Source organism: Oryzias latipes, chromosome 8, assembly GCF_053564925.1.
Source record: "Oryzias latipes strain Hd-rR chromosome 8, Olatipes_Hd-rR_3.1".
Taxonomy (NCBI): Eukaryota; Metazoa; Chordata; class Actinopteri; order Beloniformes; family Adrianichthyidae; genus Oryzias; species Oryzias latipes.
The window spans coordinates 19,760,274-19,775,331 of NC_136244.1; the positions used below are offsets into that span (position 1 = coordinate 19,760,274).

Here is a 15,058-nt window from a genome sequence, read left to right on the forward strand (position 1 = left end):
CCTCTCATACAGAGAGTCTGTCGCAGGGCCACAATCACACACCCATGCACTCTCACATTTACACCAATGGACAAATTAAAGTAACCAATTAACCAATGAAGCATGTTTTTGGGATGGTTTGTAATCATTTTATTTTATTGCCGTGGGCCCCAGATTCCCGACGGACAAGGGAAAAGAAGTGAAGATTTATATTTATGATCTTATATTCTACTGTAACTAAATAAAAACTAACATTACAAATACAAATAAATACATAAAAATCCAGCCACAAATTTAAAGAAGGCTGCCCAAAGTTATTGTTTCCCTTCGTGCAGCTGGGCGGAACCTATGGCCAACGTCTGGTCTCCTAGCCGAGCAACTTTAGATGTGACACAAAACAATCTCAGCAGTAGCAGATGGATGAGTGGTAAAATCCAGGCTTACTGTCATAATTGTGGGGTCGATGTCTTTTATGTATATGTGTTAATTCCTCTACCAGGCTCCATTTAAAGAAGCCAACAGTTGTCTTTTGTGGTTTCATAAAGAGGCAACAGCCGTAAGATTAGCTAGCATGCTAACATGATGCTTAGCCCTTCAGACGGGTTACCAGACGACCAAAGGTCTATGTATAGTCAGTCTCAGAGTAACGTATACACGAGTGGAGACAAAACAAGTCCCATCAGCGTTATCCTGGTCAGCTCTGGCAGCAGAGGCAACAAACTTCTGTTTCGCTACCCATTCCAAAAAGTCGCTGAAAGTCCGTCTTCTCTCACAGGTTAGAGAACATCATGATTTCATCACACTTTTAGTCAGAGCCCTGATCTCTTATAAGTTGAGCTTTCAAGCCCCCTTAATGATCCAAACCCACATTAAATTAGTTTAGTCATTTTATAGAATGTTTTTATGCTAATTCTCAGTTTGGCTATTGTCGACGAAATTTCAATTCTTCGAAGCTCAATCAATCTAGTATGCATTTACATATTTTGCTTATTATCTGTTATTTACATTTTCTTTTCTTAAGGCGAATTATTAAATAATCTTTGCAATTTAAGAACCCACATTTAAACTTAAACCCCAGTAGAAGATCGTCTATGATGCCTAGTGGAATGTAAAATTTTAATGAGACACATCCTTAAAAAAATCGACACATTTATTCTCTGATATGAATTGTTGACTTGGTCCAAACTTTGCTTAACCGAAGCTGATGTCTGCCCTTAAGCAAAACAGCGGAATCCGTATGCACTAAACACAACTGTGGACACGCTGGAGGATCAGGATGGAGATTCCAGGTATGTTTGTTCCTCATCGAACATGAATGGATCCTAACATGCATGAGTGGATTATTTGAACAATAATTTGTTTATTCTAGAAATGGGGTTTTGACAGCGAAATAAAAAGCAGATGATCATCATACATTTCTGCTTCTCTGTGTTTATCTATGATTCTCAGATTAAATCAATCTTTATGCATTATTTGACTTTATTAAAGCTGTTTTATAGCACTTATGTTCAAAGTAACACGATTTAAGATGGACAGCATGGACTAGGGGCGATAAAGCAATTTTATTAATTTATTGTTAAAGAACATTTATTTTTGGGATGTTATAATGGCAACTAGCAAAGAGGAGCTTGTTCCCAAAACGGGAAAAGTTTCTTCAGTTTTATGGACTTGCTTCAGTTCTGTGACAGACTTGGAGCATCAAACCGTACGCTGCGAAATCTGTTTGAATTTGTTTCAACACGTTAAACAGAGGCACTAGTCAAAATTGGAAATCAAATTTGGTTTGAAAAAATGAGAGATTTCTCTTTTTGCCAGATCGCCCATCCCTACCGACTACTTTACAAGTTAATCTGTAATCTAAATCATAAAGATTCAAATTAAATCCTCAGCTATTGTTGAGGTATAGCAGTGTTTACACTTAATTTAAAAACGATCAAAAGGGGATGACAACGAAATAGTAAGAAGCTGAGCTGTCTGTTTTAACACTTCTTTTGGTTTTACTTCGTTAAGTCACATCTTCTATCTTTTATGTCTATATTTCTTTTTTAAATCCCACAGTGTTACTCCCATAAAAATAATATGAGTGTTTTTTACTACAAATAAATAATTGGTATTTCATTTAATGAGCATCAAGGGCTTAATTGTGTAAAATAGAGCAGAGCAGTTTTTGTTTTTCCACATCGCGTATGCCTTAATGTCCATTTGATGCTGTCAGCCCAACCATGTGTTGCATTTTCCCTTTTGTTTGCTTTTTTTCTTCTTTTTTTGTGGCCCGATTCCCATTTCAGGGAGCAATCTCCTCTTACTGACGAACAGTTGGTAGCAGGGTAAGACCAAATATTATCAACCACCTTTCCTTTGCTTAGACCAACCCTTTCTTTTTATCCCTTCTCTTCTATGTTGTGCTCTTTATGGATCTCCAACCTTAATCAAAAAAACAAAACACAACCCATAAATGAACAGCAAAGGTTAAAACTGCACTTTGACTAAGTTAATCAAGTGTAAAACTTGTCGTAATTGACTCTAATTTTTTAAAACTATTATATCAAATACAATTAAAGGCAATTATATGAGGAAATTTAGCAAATAAACTGCATTTTTTGATGGTGGTGGTGGATTAAGAAAGAAGTGGGCTTAAATATAAGAACGTTAACACTTTAATTTATATCCTCTTTATCACAGCATGAATTACTTAAATCAAGCATGAGTCTTTCACATGTCTAATTTATATACCGGTTGCACAATTTATTTATTTTTCTGCCAGAAATCTTTTTCCTTCACTTTCCTCTCCTCTAGTGACACCAGTTTTCCTCATCATCGTTACCTTAAATGTCTTCTCCGATGGTCTAATGATGCTCAGACACGCCTGGTTAATGCCACCCTTTCTCAGAACATTTCAACCGTTAGCACACAGCTAATTGCAAAGCTCCCACTTTTTTTCTGGCTTTTCCCATTTTATTTATTTATTTATTTATTTATTTATTTATTTGGAAAGATTCTCCATTTTTCCTCATTCAGACATTTTTTTTTTCTCTTTAAGGTTCTCGGACATCATCCTCGCCACAATCCTGGCCACCAAGTCCGACATGTGCGGAAAGAAGTTTGAACTGAAGATCGACAACGTTCGATTTGTGGGCCACCCGACCCTTCTTCAGCATTCTCCCATCATGCAGGTGAGAGAAATAAACAAAAAGATTTGATCCCATTTTGTATCTGATCAGCATCAGCCATTGCTTTCTTAATGTTGCCTTGTGTATAGACTGGCAATCTTTAATCAGCATAGGTTTGCTGTTGAATTACAGACGAGAAATGAGGTCTTTTTGCATTTAAATCAGGTTTGAACCGTCTGCCAATATGGATTAGAGAATTTAGAAATTTAGTGTGATATATATTCTGGATGTTTATTACATTTTAATTTAATTTTTTGTGTTTTTATTGTGTATTTGGTTGTTTTGTACCAGATAGGAAACTGATTTGTGTAGATTATAGATCAAAATCAAATCAAACTTTATTTATAAAGCACTTTTCCTGTAAAACATAACACAAAGTGCTTTATAGTAAAACAAAACAAAATAAATAATATAAAATCAGACCTACAGACCACCTCCCACCCCCTGACTGATGGGGATAGACAGTAGGAAAAAGGCTGAGCACGATAACAACATGTTGGTTGTAGGAAACGCTAATATTTGGGACCTCCGTCTCTGTGAATAGCTGCAGAATCAGAGGCGGGGACCAGCCTCACCACAGCTAAGCGGCCATGCAGGTCCCCATCTAGAGCTGCAGCGGCTGAACAGCAAAGGGAGAGGATCCACTCAAGGAAGCACCGGAAAGGATAATTAAGATAAAAATGAGATTGAAAAAGTACACAAATAAACAATAAAACATTGAATTGAGGAATATTAAAATTAATTATTAATAATCTAGTGTAAATTAAAACAAGATAAAATGGATAAATACAAAAATAAATAAGTAAATACAAGTAGTAAAATGAGTTAAAAAGCCAGGTTAAAGAGCCTTTTTTCTTAAAAGCAGCTATGCCCGCTGCGGCCCTCAGATCCTCCGGCAGACTGTTCCACAAACGAGGGCCACAGTGCTAAAAAGCTGCCTCTCTGTAAGTTTGGGTTTTCACAGTCGGAATGGTTAGAAGACCAGTGCCAGAGGATCTCAGGGTCTGTGAGGGTTCATATTTGACTAAAAGATCTGACAGACAAGAAGGCGCAAGACCATTAAGGCATTTAAAAACTGCTCAAAGTATCTTAAAATCAACCATGAAGCACATGGGGAGCCAATGCAGGGATGTGATGTGAGCCCACCTCCTGGTCTTGGTGAGAACTGATGCAGCAGAGTTCTGGAGAAGCTGAAGGTTCTTCATGTTAGTTTTTGGAAGACCAGCAAGCTGGGCGTTACAATAATCAATTTTACTGCTAATGAAAGCATGCATGAGCATCTCCATATTAACAGGAGATGTGCATTGCTACAGTTTAGATGTGTCCTTTTATGTATAAACTTTATTTAACTTTGGCGCTTTGGTTAGTCCTCACTTAAGCAACATCCTTTTGAGTTTGATTTATTTTAAACTATCATTTTATTTGTTTGGTTTAGTTTTTGTTTAATATGTAATTGCGCTTTCGCCTGCATTTTTGGACATGATACTACATACATATATGTAAATGTATTACATGTAAGGAAAACGTATCAAATGTCTTGAGGAAAATATTAATTTTAGCATCTTCAGGTTGAAAATCAATGTTTTCCATCATGTAATATCTGCAAACGTTATTATATAGACAACAGATTATTTTTGATGTTTTTTGTTGCAGGTTTCTAAAACGGATCCTTCGCCTAAGAGAGAGTTGCCGACTATGATCCTTTTTAATGTGGTGTTTGCTCTGAGGGTAAGAAGAGAAAATCTTGTCATTCAAATATAGAAAATTGTCTTTTTGGAATGTGGATGAATAATTATTTTGCCCAAAGGTTTGTCAGAATTACAGCAACAATACTTTCATCCTATTTGGTTTATTTTGGCTGACAGTGGGTGGGACACAGTTTTTTTTTTCTAATCTGTATTATATGAATGAGGAGGGTTAAATGGAAGTGATAACGCCACTATCTCTGACAGCTTAGGGAGGCGGGGCCCTTCAATTTAGCCTAATCATGCTGCCCAACAAGGCACAACCCTGTTTCTGCCCATGCTGAGTCATGATACGCAGTAAGCTCTGGTGGTTCAGATCAGGCAGAAAGTGCTCGGTCATGTTTTGTTCACAATGTCTGCCTGGAAACTCTATCATCTGCACTAATGACATTTATTAAAAATTGTAAAAAACCACGTTCCTCACTTTTCCTGTTTTGTTCAATTAATGTTAAAGTCTGAACACAAAAGTGACCAAAACTCGGCAAAAAAAAAAAACATCATTTTGAAAATACGAATAACTTGAATGTTTTTTTAAGCTTGCCGAGTTTTTAAAAGTTCATTAGTGTGGCGTAAACGTTTGACATGATTTTTACCTGATTTTTAGAGGAGCACTCCACTTTACTACAGTAATTAAAAGCAAAGCTTAAAAACTGGGTAACAGTGCCTGTTTTTATTCATCACCAGGCAAACGCCGACCCGTCAGTCATCAGCTGCATGCACAACCTGTCGCGGCGCATCGCCATCGCTCTGCAGCACGAGGAGCACCGTTGTCAGTACCTGACCCGCGAAGCAAAACTCATGCTTTCTGTTCAAGATGAGATCACCACCATGACTGACAGTGAGATTTCTGCTGTGTACACCACAAAGCACACCCGTTAAATATCCAGATACAGTAGCTTCAGGTGTGCTTACAGTGTCCTCATGTCAGCAGATGGCAGCCCCAAGTCCCCGTTTAGGCAAATTCTTCCAAAATGTAAGCTAGCCAGGGATTTGAAGGTGGCTTATGACAGGTATGTCAAAAAACGCTGTACGTTTTCATTCCTTCATTTTGTTGTTAAACTTGAACAAAACAGTCTGAGGTGCTTGTGATCATTTTCCAGCCTTTGTACAACCGGCGTGGTGCGGCTTCATATCAACAACTGGCTGGAAGTTAGCTTCTGTTTGCCGCATAAGATCCACAGGATTGGTGGAAACTATTTCCCACCTGAAGCTTTAGAGCAGAGTTTGAAGGCCATACGGTACGTCTGAGGGTTTTATACGCAGTACATGCTTCTATTATTCAACTGCAACAAGAAATACGTCAAGCATTTCAGAGAATATTATCCATTTAAATAATTACAGAGAAAATGCTGAGTCTATAGGTGAAGCTGAACCGGTTGTTGATTCATTCTAAAGGTGACCCTGCACAACTGCACATGTGCACACAATAGAGCGGCAAAATTATAGTGTTGTGTATATTATATTATTAACCTGTTATTAATGATTATGAGTATACCTACACCACAATGTATAATCTATTTCTTATTTTTTATTAGATTGATGTGTTATATATTTATCTTTATGGTGCTAAAATGCAGTTGAGCCATTAACTGCCTTCTAAATTTATTTTTGACAACTACTGGTGTCAGGAAGGGGTCTGCTGTAAAACTGAGGCCAAATCACATGTTTAATTTGGGGAGTGATTGTTATGAATTCTGAAAAGATTCACTGAAAAGAATGGATTGAAAAAAGGCAGTTTTTGTGATAAACACTTCCTACTGGGTTTGTTTGGGTTCTACTGCCACCTATTGGCGTATTTGGTTTCTTTCTGGGATATTTTAGACTCTTTTGTCTTTTTAAGTTTAATTAGGTGAGATAATTACTTGTTTTTATATTAAATTAAACTAGACAGTTTTATGAGAAAATGTCTGCTAAAACCTTTTATCTATCAAAAATGGAACAAAAAGTGTAAAGTTAAAGTAATTTTTCCACATTTCTGATTAATTCAAATTTTACTTACGACCTGCAAAAGCTATACTTTGCAAATATTAATTTTTGTCTGTTAGATGAAGGGACTGGGGTTTCGCCTTTGTTTAACAGAGGATGTCGGGTGTCTTTGACCCTGCAGGCCTTATCATGCGCTGCTGCTGCTGGAGAGCGAGAAAGCCCTCCTCAGCCAGCTTCCACTGGACTGCTCGCCGGCGATGGTGCGTTTGATAAAAACCTGCTCAGCGGTGAAAAACCTGCAGCAGCTCGCGCAGGATGCTGACCTGGCCTTACTTCAGGTGCAGAATAGTTTCAATTAAATTACATTTGTCATAAATCTTTGTATTTAGAACCACAGATGTTACCCACTTACCTTTAATTAGTTTATTCACTTGAATTCTCCTTACAGTGGTTGTATCAGGATGTGTTTTTCTCGTTTACTTAATTTGCCACAGAAAATGTGAAGATAGAAACCATTTCTGCAAATGTAGGTGTACAGATTTGACATTAAGTTATTAGGTAGTTTGTGATATACTGCCACCCAGTGGACAAAATGAGTATTTCATTATTAAAAATTTCTGATTTTGTAAATGATCAGCACATGTTCCTACTCAGATCTTTCAGATTGCTGCTCACTTGGTTTATTGGGGCAAAGCTATTATCATCTACCCTCTGTGTGAGAATAACGTATACATGCTGTCTCCTCATGCCAACATCTGCATGTGAGTAAAAAAGTGGACCATTACACCATCTCTTATTCTTTTATTGATCGTTTCCTATGTTTAATTGGCTTTTATCAACACAAATAATTCTAAAAAACAACTCTTCTATTATTTTAAACAGATATTCTTCATTGGCTGAGGAGTTTTCCCAACAGTTTCCTGGCAATAATTTGCCCTGCATGTTAGCCAAGTTCTCTCTGCCTGTCTCTTTGGCCGAGTTCAGGAACCCACTCGAAACTCCTGCTCAGGAGGTAGGAGAGCATCTTCAATGTACTACTCACATAATGACAAGAAAAAAAGCGCATTAAAAGAAATGACGTCTTTATAATTCTTCTTTTATTTATTTTTTTGTCATCTATGCAGATATTTTTTAGGGATTTTTTGCTGCAGGATTTTTTTAAAAGTTGAAATGTTTGATTTTTTTTTTTAAATTCCCATAGAAAATATTGTTTAAGCTTAACTTAAACAAGAAAAAAAAAGAACAAAAAGTCATAACCACACACCTTAACAGACTTGAAATGGCATTCAAAAGACCTCTAAGCCATTTGGCAGAAGGTTTTTAGAAAATATTTCAGCATTGATCCAAAAAAAAAAAATATTTACACAATGAAACTGCTTTAAATTTAAAATTGATAAATGCTTTAATGTTTTAGTTAAAAAAAAGTTTTAAAGCCTGAGGTTTAAAGTTATTGTAGTAATTATTTAAGTGTATGAAAAAAAATTAGAGATCTATTCATTAATTTGTTTGATCTTTCACCTTAAGAAAAAAAAAGATTCTCTAAGTGGATACCATGCACTGTTCTAGGAAATGGGAGTTATTGTGAAATAAACCTTTAAAATATTTTTTGTGTCCTGACACTTAATCAAACTGGCTAAAGTCGCCCTCTGCTGGTTATTGAACAGAATGCATTTTCTAACTTTTGGACGTTAAGGTGTTTTTGTTTTCTTTAGTTTTGACTTTTAGCTCATTTTGAGCTAAAAAAAAACATAATTATCTATTTTATTACAAGGCTCTTAAAGATGAGTCTTTATAATCTGTTATATTATCTTTTGTTTCCATAAACTACCCTTTCATTCCCATTTTACGTTTTGATCTGAAGTAGACACTACCCTACCATTTTTTTCAATTGCAATACTTGTACTGTAAACAAAAAACGTCGATAGGATAAAAATAATTGATCAAAAAGAGTTGTTTAAGCAGCGAAAGAGGAAACACCTCTTCCTTTTTACCTTTGTCCTGCACAGTATCACCTGCTGAATTTTTAAAGGAAGCAAACACTGCAGAGAACCACATGCTCCCAATTTTTTTTTTTGTGCTAATTTTTGCAAAATGTTCCTTCCCCAGCAACAGTTTGTGTTGCACATTTTAAAAATGTAGTGTTCAAGTTTTAACATCCACATCTTCTGTTTTTCCTGAGAACATGATCAGCATTTTGGCTCCTTTGTGGTTTCACAAAGTTAAACCAGCAGGACTTGTGTGTGTGTGTTTGTTTCTCCGTCTCAAACCAGGCCCAGTTAATTCAGATGGTGGTGTGGATGCTCCAACACCGCTTACTCATCCAGCTGCACACATATGTCTGCCTGCTGGTACCACCCAGCGAGGACGAGCCTGGAATGAAGGATGAAGAACTTCCTCTGGCAGCCCGAGTAGGGAGCCGGAGCCTCAGCACCCCGAGCGCCCTCAGTTTTGGTTCCCCCAGTGCGTCCTCCCTCAGATCCTTCAGCCCCTCTCTGCCACCACTGACGGTTCTCAATGGATGTGTGTGACCATGTCTTCTCCATGTGTGCAGCCAGCAGCGATGACATGACTCTCACCAGTCCCAGCATGGACAACTCCAGCGCAGAGCTGCAGCCTGGTGGAGACTCGCCGCTCAACAAACGGATGACGGAAACTTTACTTACAAGCCTGTCGGAGTACGAGCGGCAGGTTATTCTGAACATCCCTGCTGCTCAGAACCCAGAGGATCTGCGGATGTTTGCCAGGTATCAAAATGGACAAAAATGTTGCAGTTTTCTTCAACTTTATCTTTCAAATATAAGAACAAAGCAGACGGAGAATCCAAATAAACAAGCTTATTCTAGAGATAATGAATCAGTTGATTCTAACTTGCAAAATCCATCAATTTTATTTTAAAGCAATTTCTTGTATTATTAAAACATATATATGTTGAGTAAATTTCTATTTTAGGAATTTAATATTTTATTCATCAAAGTTCAGTGTTTGTTTAGTTTTTAAATCTCTAGATGCATTTTTATAGATGAACAGTAGTTTTTGAATGGAAATTTGATTAAAAAAAAGATCCTTAACTAAATCGGAGATTTTTGGTTTAAACCTAGTTTTGACAAATTGTATTGAGTTTTTGGTACATTTAACATAGCTTTTTTATTTTTTTTTAACTGCAAAAGATTTGATCTTTTCACACAGAAGGGATTATTTTATGTACTGCTATAGACTTTTGTTATTTAATTTTTGTTTTGTTATAAAAACGGTTTTCATGACAAGCTGGGTCTTATAATAGTTGACAGCTAAATGTAAATAAATCCTCTAATTATCCTCGTCTGGTTCAATAGATTTTAAAGTAGACTTTTAATATCAGTTCTTGACGGTATATAAAAATATTGACGTAGAGTCATTTTTTTCTTTAACTATTTTTAGGCTGCTCCACTATTTCCGGGGACATCACCATCTGGAGGAAATCATGTACAACGAGAACATGAGGCGCTCGCAGCTCAAAACGCTGTTTGACAAGTTCCGCAGCGTCCTCGTGGTGACAAACCACGAGGATCCCATCATTTCCATCTTCCAGTCGCCCATGGAGTAGCGACACGGAGAAAAGCGTGGGTGGGGTTGATTCCCGTCCTCCAAACGGAATTTTTGTTTTTTCCAACCAACATTTTACATCAAACTCAAACGACGACTGCCTTAAAGTGTGCGAATTTACTCAAATCGAAAAAGTATTTTTCTTTTCCTCGAGACAAATGTTTGTTTACAATAAATTATTTTGTACATAAAAGGAATTGCATTATTGAAGATGATGACATCCCCTACAGAAAGAGCTTATGCTGTGTCGTCTGTGAAGGTTACAGAGCAGCGGAGAGTAATGATCATACCAGGCCTGCAGCTACTTCTCTTTGGGAATCCCAAAGGTGCTGAGGAAGAGGAAGAGGAGGAGGAGTCCAAACATCAAAGAGGCTTGATTTTGCTCTGAGAAAAGCAGAAATGTCCAAACATCTGTGAAATTGATGAGGAGGACCCTGGAGTGTAAATGTTAGATGATTATGTGCATTCCTGATTCCGATTTGTTCAACTTTTTATTGTAATCTATTACAATTGTAACTGTTTTTTTATGTTTAAAACTGTCTGGCTTTCACTTATAAATGAAACAACTGGGAGAGTAGTTTCAGGATTAGTCCTGTTTGGTTCTTCTCACATCGGGCCGTTCTGTCCCAGACTGCACTTCTGAGGGTCCTAAATCCTTCACGACGTTTCCAGACCGCCCGTCTGCTGCTTTATTCACAACACTAACACAAGGATGTCCGCGAAGATAAAACCGCAGAGGCTTCTTGGCCCACTCCCCGTGGGATTCGATCCCGATGCGCGGCGCTGACACTATATCCTGGGGATTTATGGGACTTTCGTCTGGATCCCTCTCCAGCCACACCTCTGGATCTGAGGCTAAATCTCGCCGGTCGAAACAGCGGGGTATATTTAGAGCCTGGCACAGCTTCGAAGGCCCGTTGCAGAGCTCTTTGTCCTTCAGCTGGCGGGCGCTCTCTCTACGTCTGGCTGCCCTCAGCTCCCGCATGATAGGCAGACCCTGCAGGGGCTCCAGAGAACGCAGCAGCACAGCGGCTCCTTCCCCTAAAGGAAGCCCCACATACAAGACATCCGTCAGCAAAACGATTGATTTGACCAACATATGATTGAAAACAAAACTGCTGAGTATCTTTAGTACTCCAAACATTGACACAGTATATGCACTCACAGCAGGGCGGATGGTTTTACCTTCACTAGAGATGTTCATGCAGAGGTAGATCCCATAGATGGGATAGACGTAAATGGTTCCCGGCTTCATAAACATGGCTAAGTTCCTGGCGGTGCGTTTGCCTCCAGCTGAGTGGGAGGCCTTGTCCTCGCCTCCAAGGTAGGATTCGGTTTCCACGATTCTCCCCCGCAGCTCTGTGCCATCTGAACGCCTGCGGACCAGAACCTGCACGTAGTAGATCCGCATCCTTTAAAAAAAGATCCTCTGTCCACCTGTGAAAAACTGATTAAAAGTTCTACAGACAATGGAAATCTGACACTGTGGATCAGAATGTTTTTTTTCATCAGCTCTCAAGTAGAACATGAATAAACATCTCTAAATGAAAAATGTCACCTCAAATATTTTAATTCTTACAATTTATTTGTAGGCATATTTTGCTTTAAAATGGTTACGGAAATCTTTTGATGGCAAATGATGTTTAGGATTGTAAAATTAAGTTTAGCATTAATCAAGTTGAGTAAAATTCTTATATTTGGAAAAAAGAAATGTCTTTAAAGACCCACTCCAATGAAAATAGCGTAGTCTTGTAGGATTTTTCTCATGACGGAGGACTTTTTTTTTAGAAAATAAAGCTTAAATTTTTATTTTGGACATTTGTTTTTTATTCAAATCATTCTGAATCAGGAGTAGACGAATATGGCTTTTGGCTTTTTACAATAGGTCAAAAGATGATGAAACTTTAAGACAAAAATATCAACATTTGACAGATATTTCACTGAAAATAAACATTTTTTTCAAGTGTTGGTTCTACTCTTAAAAACTATAGATGTTTTTTTTGTGTGAGAAAGAACTAAGCTAATGTGTCAGATTTACCTTTCCCAGGAGTGCTTTAGCTAAACGGATGCAGGGCTGCTGGAAAAAATCCTCTCCCAGTCTGTGCTGCAGGTCGTTGGTGAAATACTGGCTTTGTTCCGCCGTCACATTTGAAATATTTTCACTTATGACTAGCTTTTTTAGCTTGGCAGGTGACATTTTGCGTTTCGCTTGCGTTTGGTTTGGAAATGTATTCGCAGATTCGGGGTGTTCAGAGGAAATTGCCAAAGAAGCTGGCAGCTTTCTTTTTGTCCCCGCCATGTAGCCCTATCTGAATTGCGATTGGGCAAAAAATAAATAAATACATACATAAAAATACACTTGTGAATTAGGAAAAACAATTGTGTGTGAATGAAGTCAGCGAACCATACGTGTTAATTCATTTCAACCGTTTGTTGTCATTTCGTTTCCAATCCAGCCAAACAGGAAGTAGGCGATTGTTTTGAATTTCTTAAAGGGGCCGTCACCCCTTTTTCTTTTTAGACCTTTATCCAAGTTAGTGAACCCCCGTCCTCCTCTGTTTAACTTTCTCAGACATAAAGGGCTGAAACATAAAAGCCTCTTTGCAAAGTGAGGCCTTTTCCTGCTGCACTCTTATCTTTTCTGCCTCGTTTGGATAACGATGGATTATTAATAGAACAGAGAACCGTCAGGATCGTGACTGCTTCTGCAGAAACTAAGGGGGCAGCGCCAGTTTAGCCTCTCTGGTTCTGCTGCTGAGTTTTTATTTATTTATTTTATTTTTAAGGGTTACACTGCAAAAAGCCCCCCACCCCCCTCAGAAATAAGTTAAAAAAATAAAAATAAATTAGAGGGAAAAAAAATTCTTTTTAATGCCCACTTCAGTGAAAATTATGTTTTTGATGTTTGATGCCTTTTGTAATTTTCTCATGACGGAGGACATATAAGAAAATTAAGTTTAAAATTGGGTTAAGGTTAGGGTTACAAATGCAAGAAATGTTCACACTTGTTTAATTTTCACTTAATTAAAAAAAAAAATTCACTTTTTGATTTAACAAAACAGATACAATTTTTCTGTGGCTTTTGACATTTTGTTTTCTCATTCTCAATAGTAATCATGACCCCGAAGGCCTGCTCTGCTCATTGGGTGGGAAAAAATTCCAGACAAAAATCTGTTCAACATTTCCAGCATTACTCCCCTGACACGAACTGTTGACTTTGTCATGGCTGACGGACCCCTGAATGCTATTGTCTGCCATGGCTGTGTTTCCATTGCCCGTAGAGTGTGAATCGTGCTACTTTCATACTTACTGGCACTGATAATCTTAGCAGACACATTTTGGCAATGCATTCTGGATCATTTTCATTTTCAGTGTAGATTCATCTGTTTGTGCAGATGGATGGGCGGTGTGCAGCCTGACTAAAGATATTGCAGTAAAACAATGATTCAGAGACATGGAATTGTTGTCTTGAGTGTTTCTTAGCTGTTGCGGTGCAGAATTTGCCAAGAAGTGGTACCCTACAATAGATTAGGGTTATAATTAGGAATGTTTGTGAAGGTTTATAGAAATTTAACAATTCAGTTGTTATAAGAAATGTATTTTTACTCCATAGTTTTGTCTTTGGATGACAACTAACTTTTTCCAAAATGCACACCTGAATCAACTTCATCTTTAAGCTCTTCCTGTCAGGAAACTGTCAAAACAATTGTGTCGTCTTTTGAAATGTCTTAAAGTACTAAGATTATTTTGGAAATGGGAACATATGGACTGTATCACGGTGCACAAACAAATCCAGCTGCACAATGACAGCGTTTCAGCCTGAAGTGCCAGACTTCTTGTCTTACACAGCTGAGACACGCACAGTTGCATCGCTTTATTATGAGAGCATTCATAAGAAGGACATTCGTGATGGTGTTTAAAAAAACGTCTTGTGGAAATGCATCACAGTATTTGAGGCGCTGAAAATAACTCCCTGGCTCGATCTGTGTTGGAATTTATGCCGCTTGCGTGGCAGTAAATAATTATTTTGAAAGTCAAATTCTCAAGTGATTAGGCGTGTAGAGTTTACACATCTTAATTTTTTTCTTTTTTAACAAAACAAAAAAGAATTTAAAACAAAAAAGAATGTTCTCTCATTAATTATTTGGGTGTTAATATATTGTACAAGCAAAGTATTTTTCCTAAAATATCAGCATTTTTGAGGGACGCCAAAAGAATACCAGCAGAGGATTATGCCTTACCACAGTGAATCCTGTCAGCAATTTACATATGATGAGATAAATAATTGATGATAATTAATGATTCATGACGCTGTTTTCTTGTGTGCCACTGAGTTGTGATGTGTGCTGCACAGGTGGCTGAGCTCTCACTGGGAAAAGGAGCATTACTTCATCAGGGATTTCATTCTCACATCTGCACAACAGAGGCCCGGGAACATCATCCTTTTCATCTGGTGTTGCATTTTGAGTTTAGTTTTAGCACTGTCACTTGGGCAAAACGCTGAGTTTAGAACCAATTGGTGTTCCAGTTGAAGACAGATGGAGGATTTTTTTTCCGCCTAGGAGAAAAGAGTCAAACAGCTTTTGAGTTTTGGGGGGTTATTGCATATTTTGAGCTAAAAAAGTATCACTTAAAGAACTCTGTAAAGTTTAGCCC

General features: G+C 37.7%; 2 protein-coding genes across 5 annotated transcripts; one reads left to right on the plus strand and one right to left on the minus strand.

The window, feature by feature from the left end:
- Positions 1-275: 275 nt before the first annotated feature.
- nprl3 (NPR3-like, GATOR1 complex subunit) lies at positions 276-10,595 on the plus strand. 4 transcript variants are annotated; one of them, XM_004071340.5, is made up of 14 exons: positions 276-754; positions 1,199-1,268; positions 2,268-2,306; positions 3,020-3,152; positions 4,803-4,877; positions 5,579-5,732; positions 5,823-5,904; positions 5,995-6,132; positions 7,002-7,158; positions 7,475-7,581; positions 7,703-7,832; positions 9,091-9,280; positions 9,372-9,564; positions 10,238-10,595. In XM_004071340.5, the coding sequence occupies exons 1-14, from the start codon at positions 559-561 to the stop codon at positions 10,401-10,403; spliced, it is 1,830 nt and encodes a 609-aa protein (XP_004071388.1). In that variant the 5' UTR covers positions 276-558; the 3' UTR covers positions 10,404-10,595. The 4 variants fall into 4 exon arrangements, with proteins under 4 accessions (XP_004071388.1, XP_011476322.1, XP_004071387.1 ...); XM_011478020.4 differs by having other exon boundaries at positions 5,826-5,904; XM_004071339.5 differs by lacking the exon at positions 2,268-2,306.
- Positions 10,596-10,874: 279 nt separating this feature from the next.
- mpg (N-methylpurine DNA glycosylase) lies at positions 10,875-12,866 on the minus strand. Its single transcript, XM_004071599.5, has 3 exons — positions 12,441-12,866; positions 11,588-11,792; positions 10,875-11,443 (listed from the first exon to the last, which is right to left on the minus strand). Exons 1-3 carry the CDS (start codon positions 12,699-12,701, stop codon positions 10,989-10,991), a joined length of 921 nt encoding a protein of 306 aa, XP_004071647.2. The 5' UTR covers positions 12,702-12,866; the 3' UTR covers positions 10,875-10,988.
- Between the last annotated feature and the right edge of the window lie 2,192 nt (positions 12,867-15,058).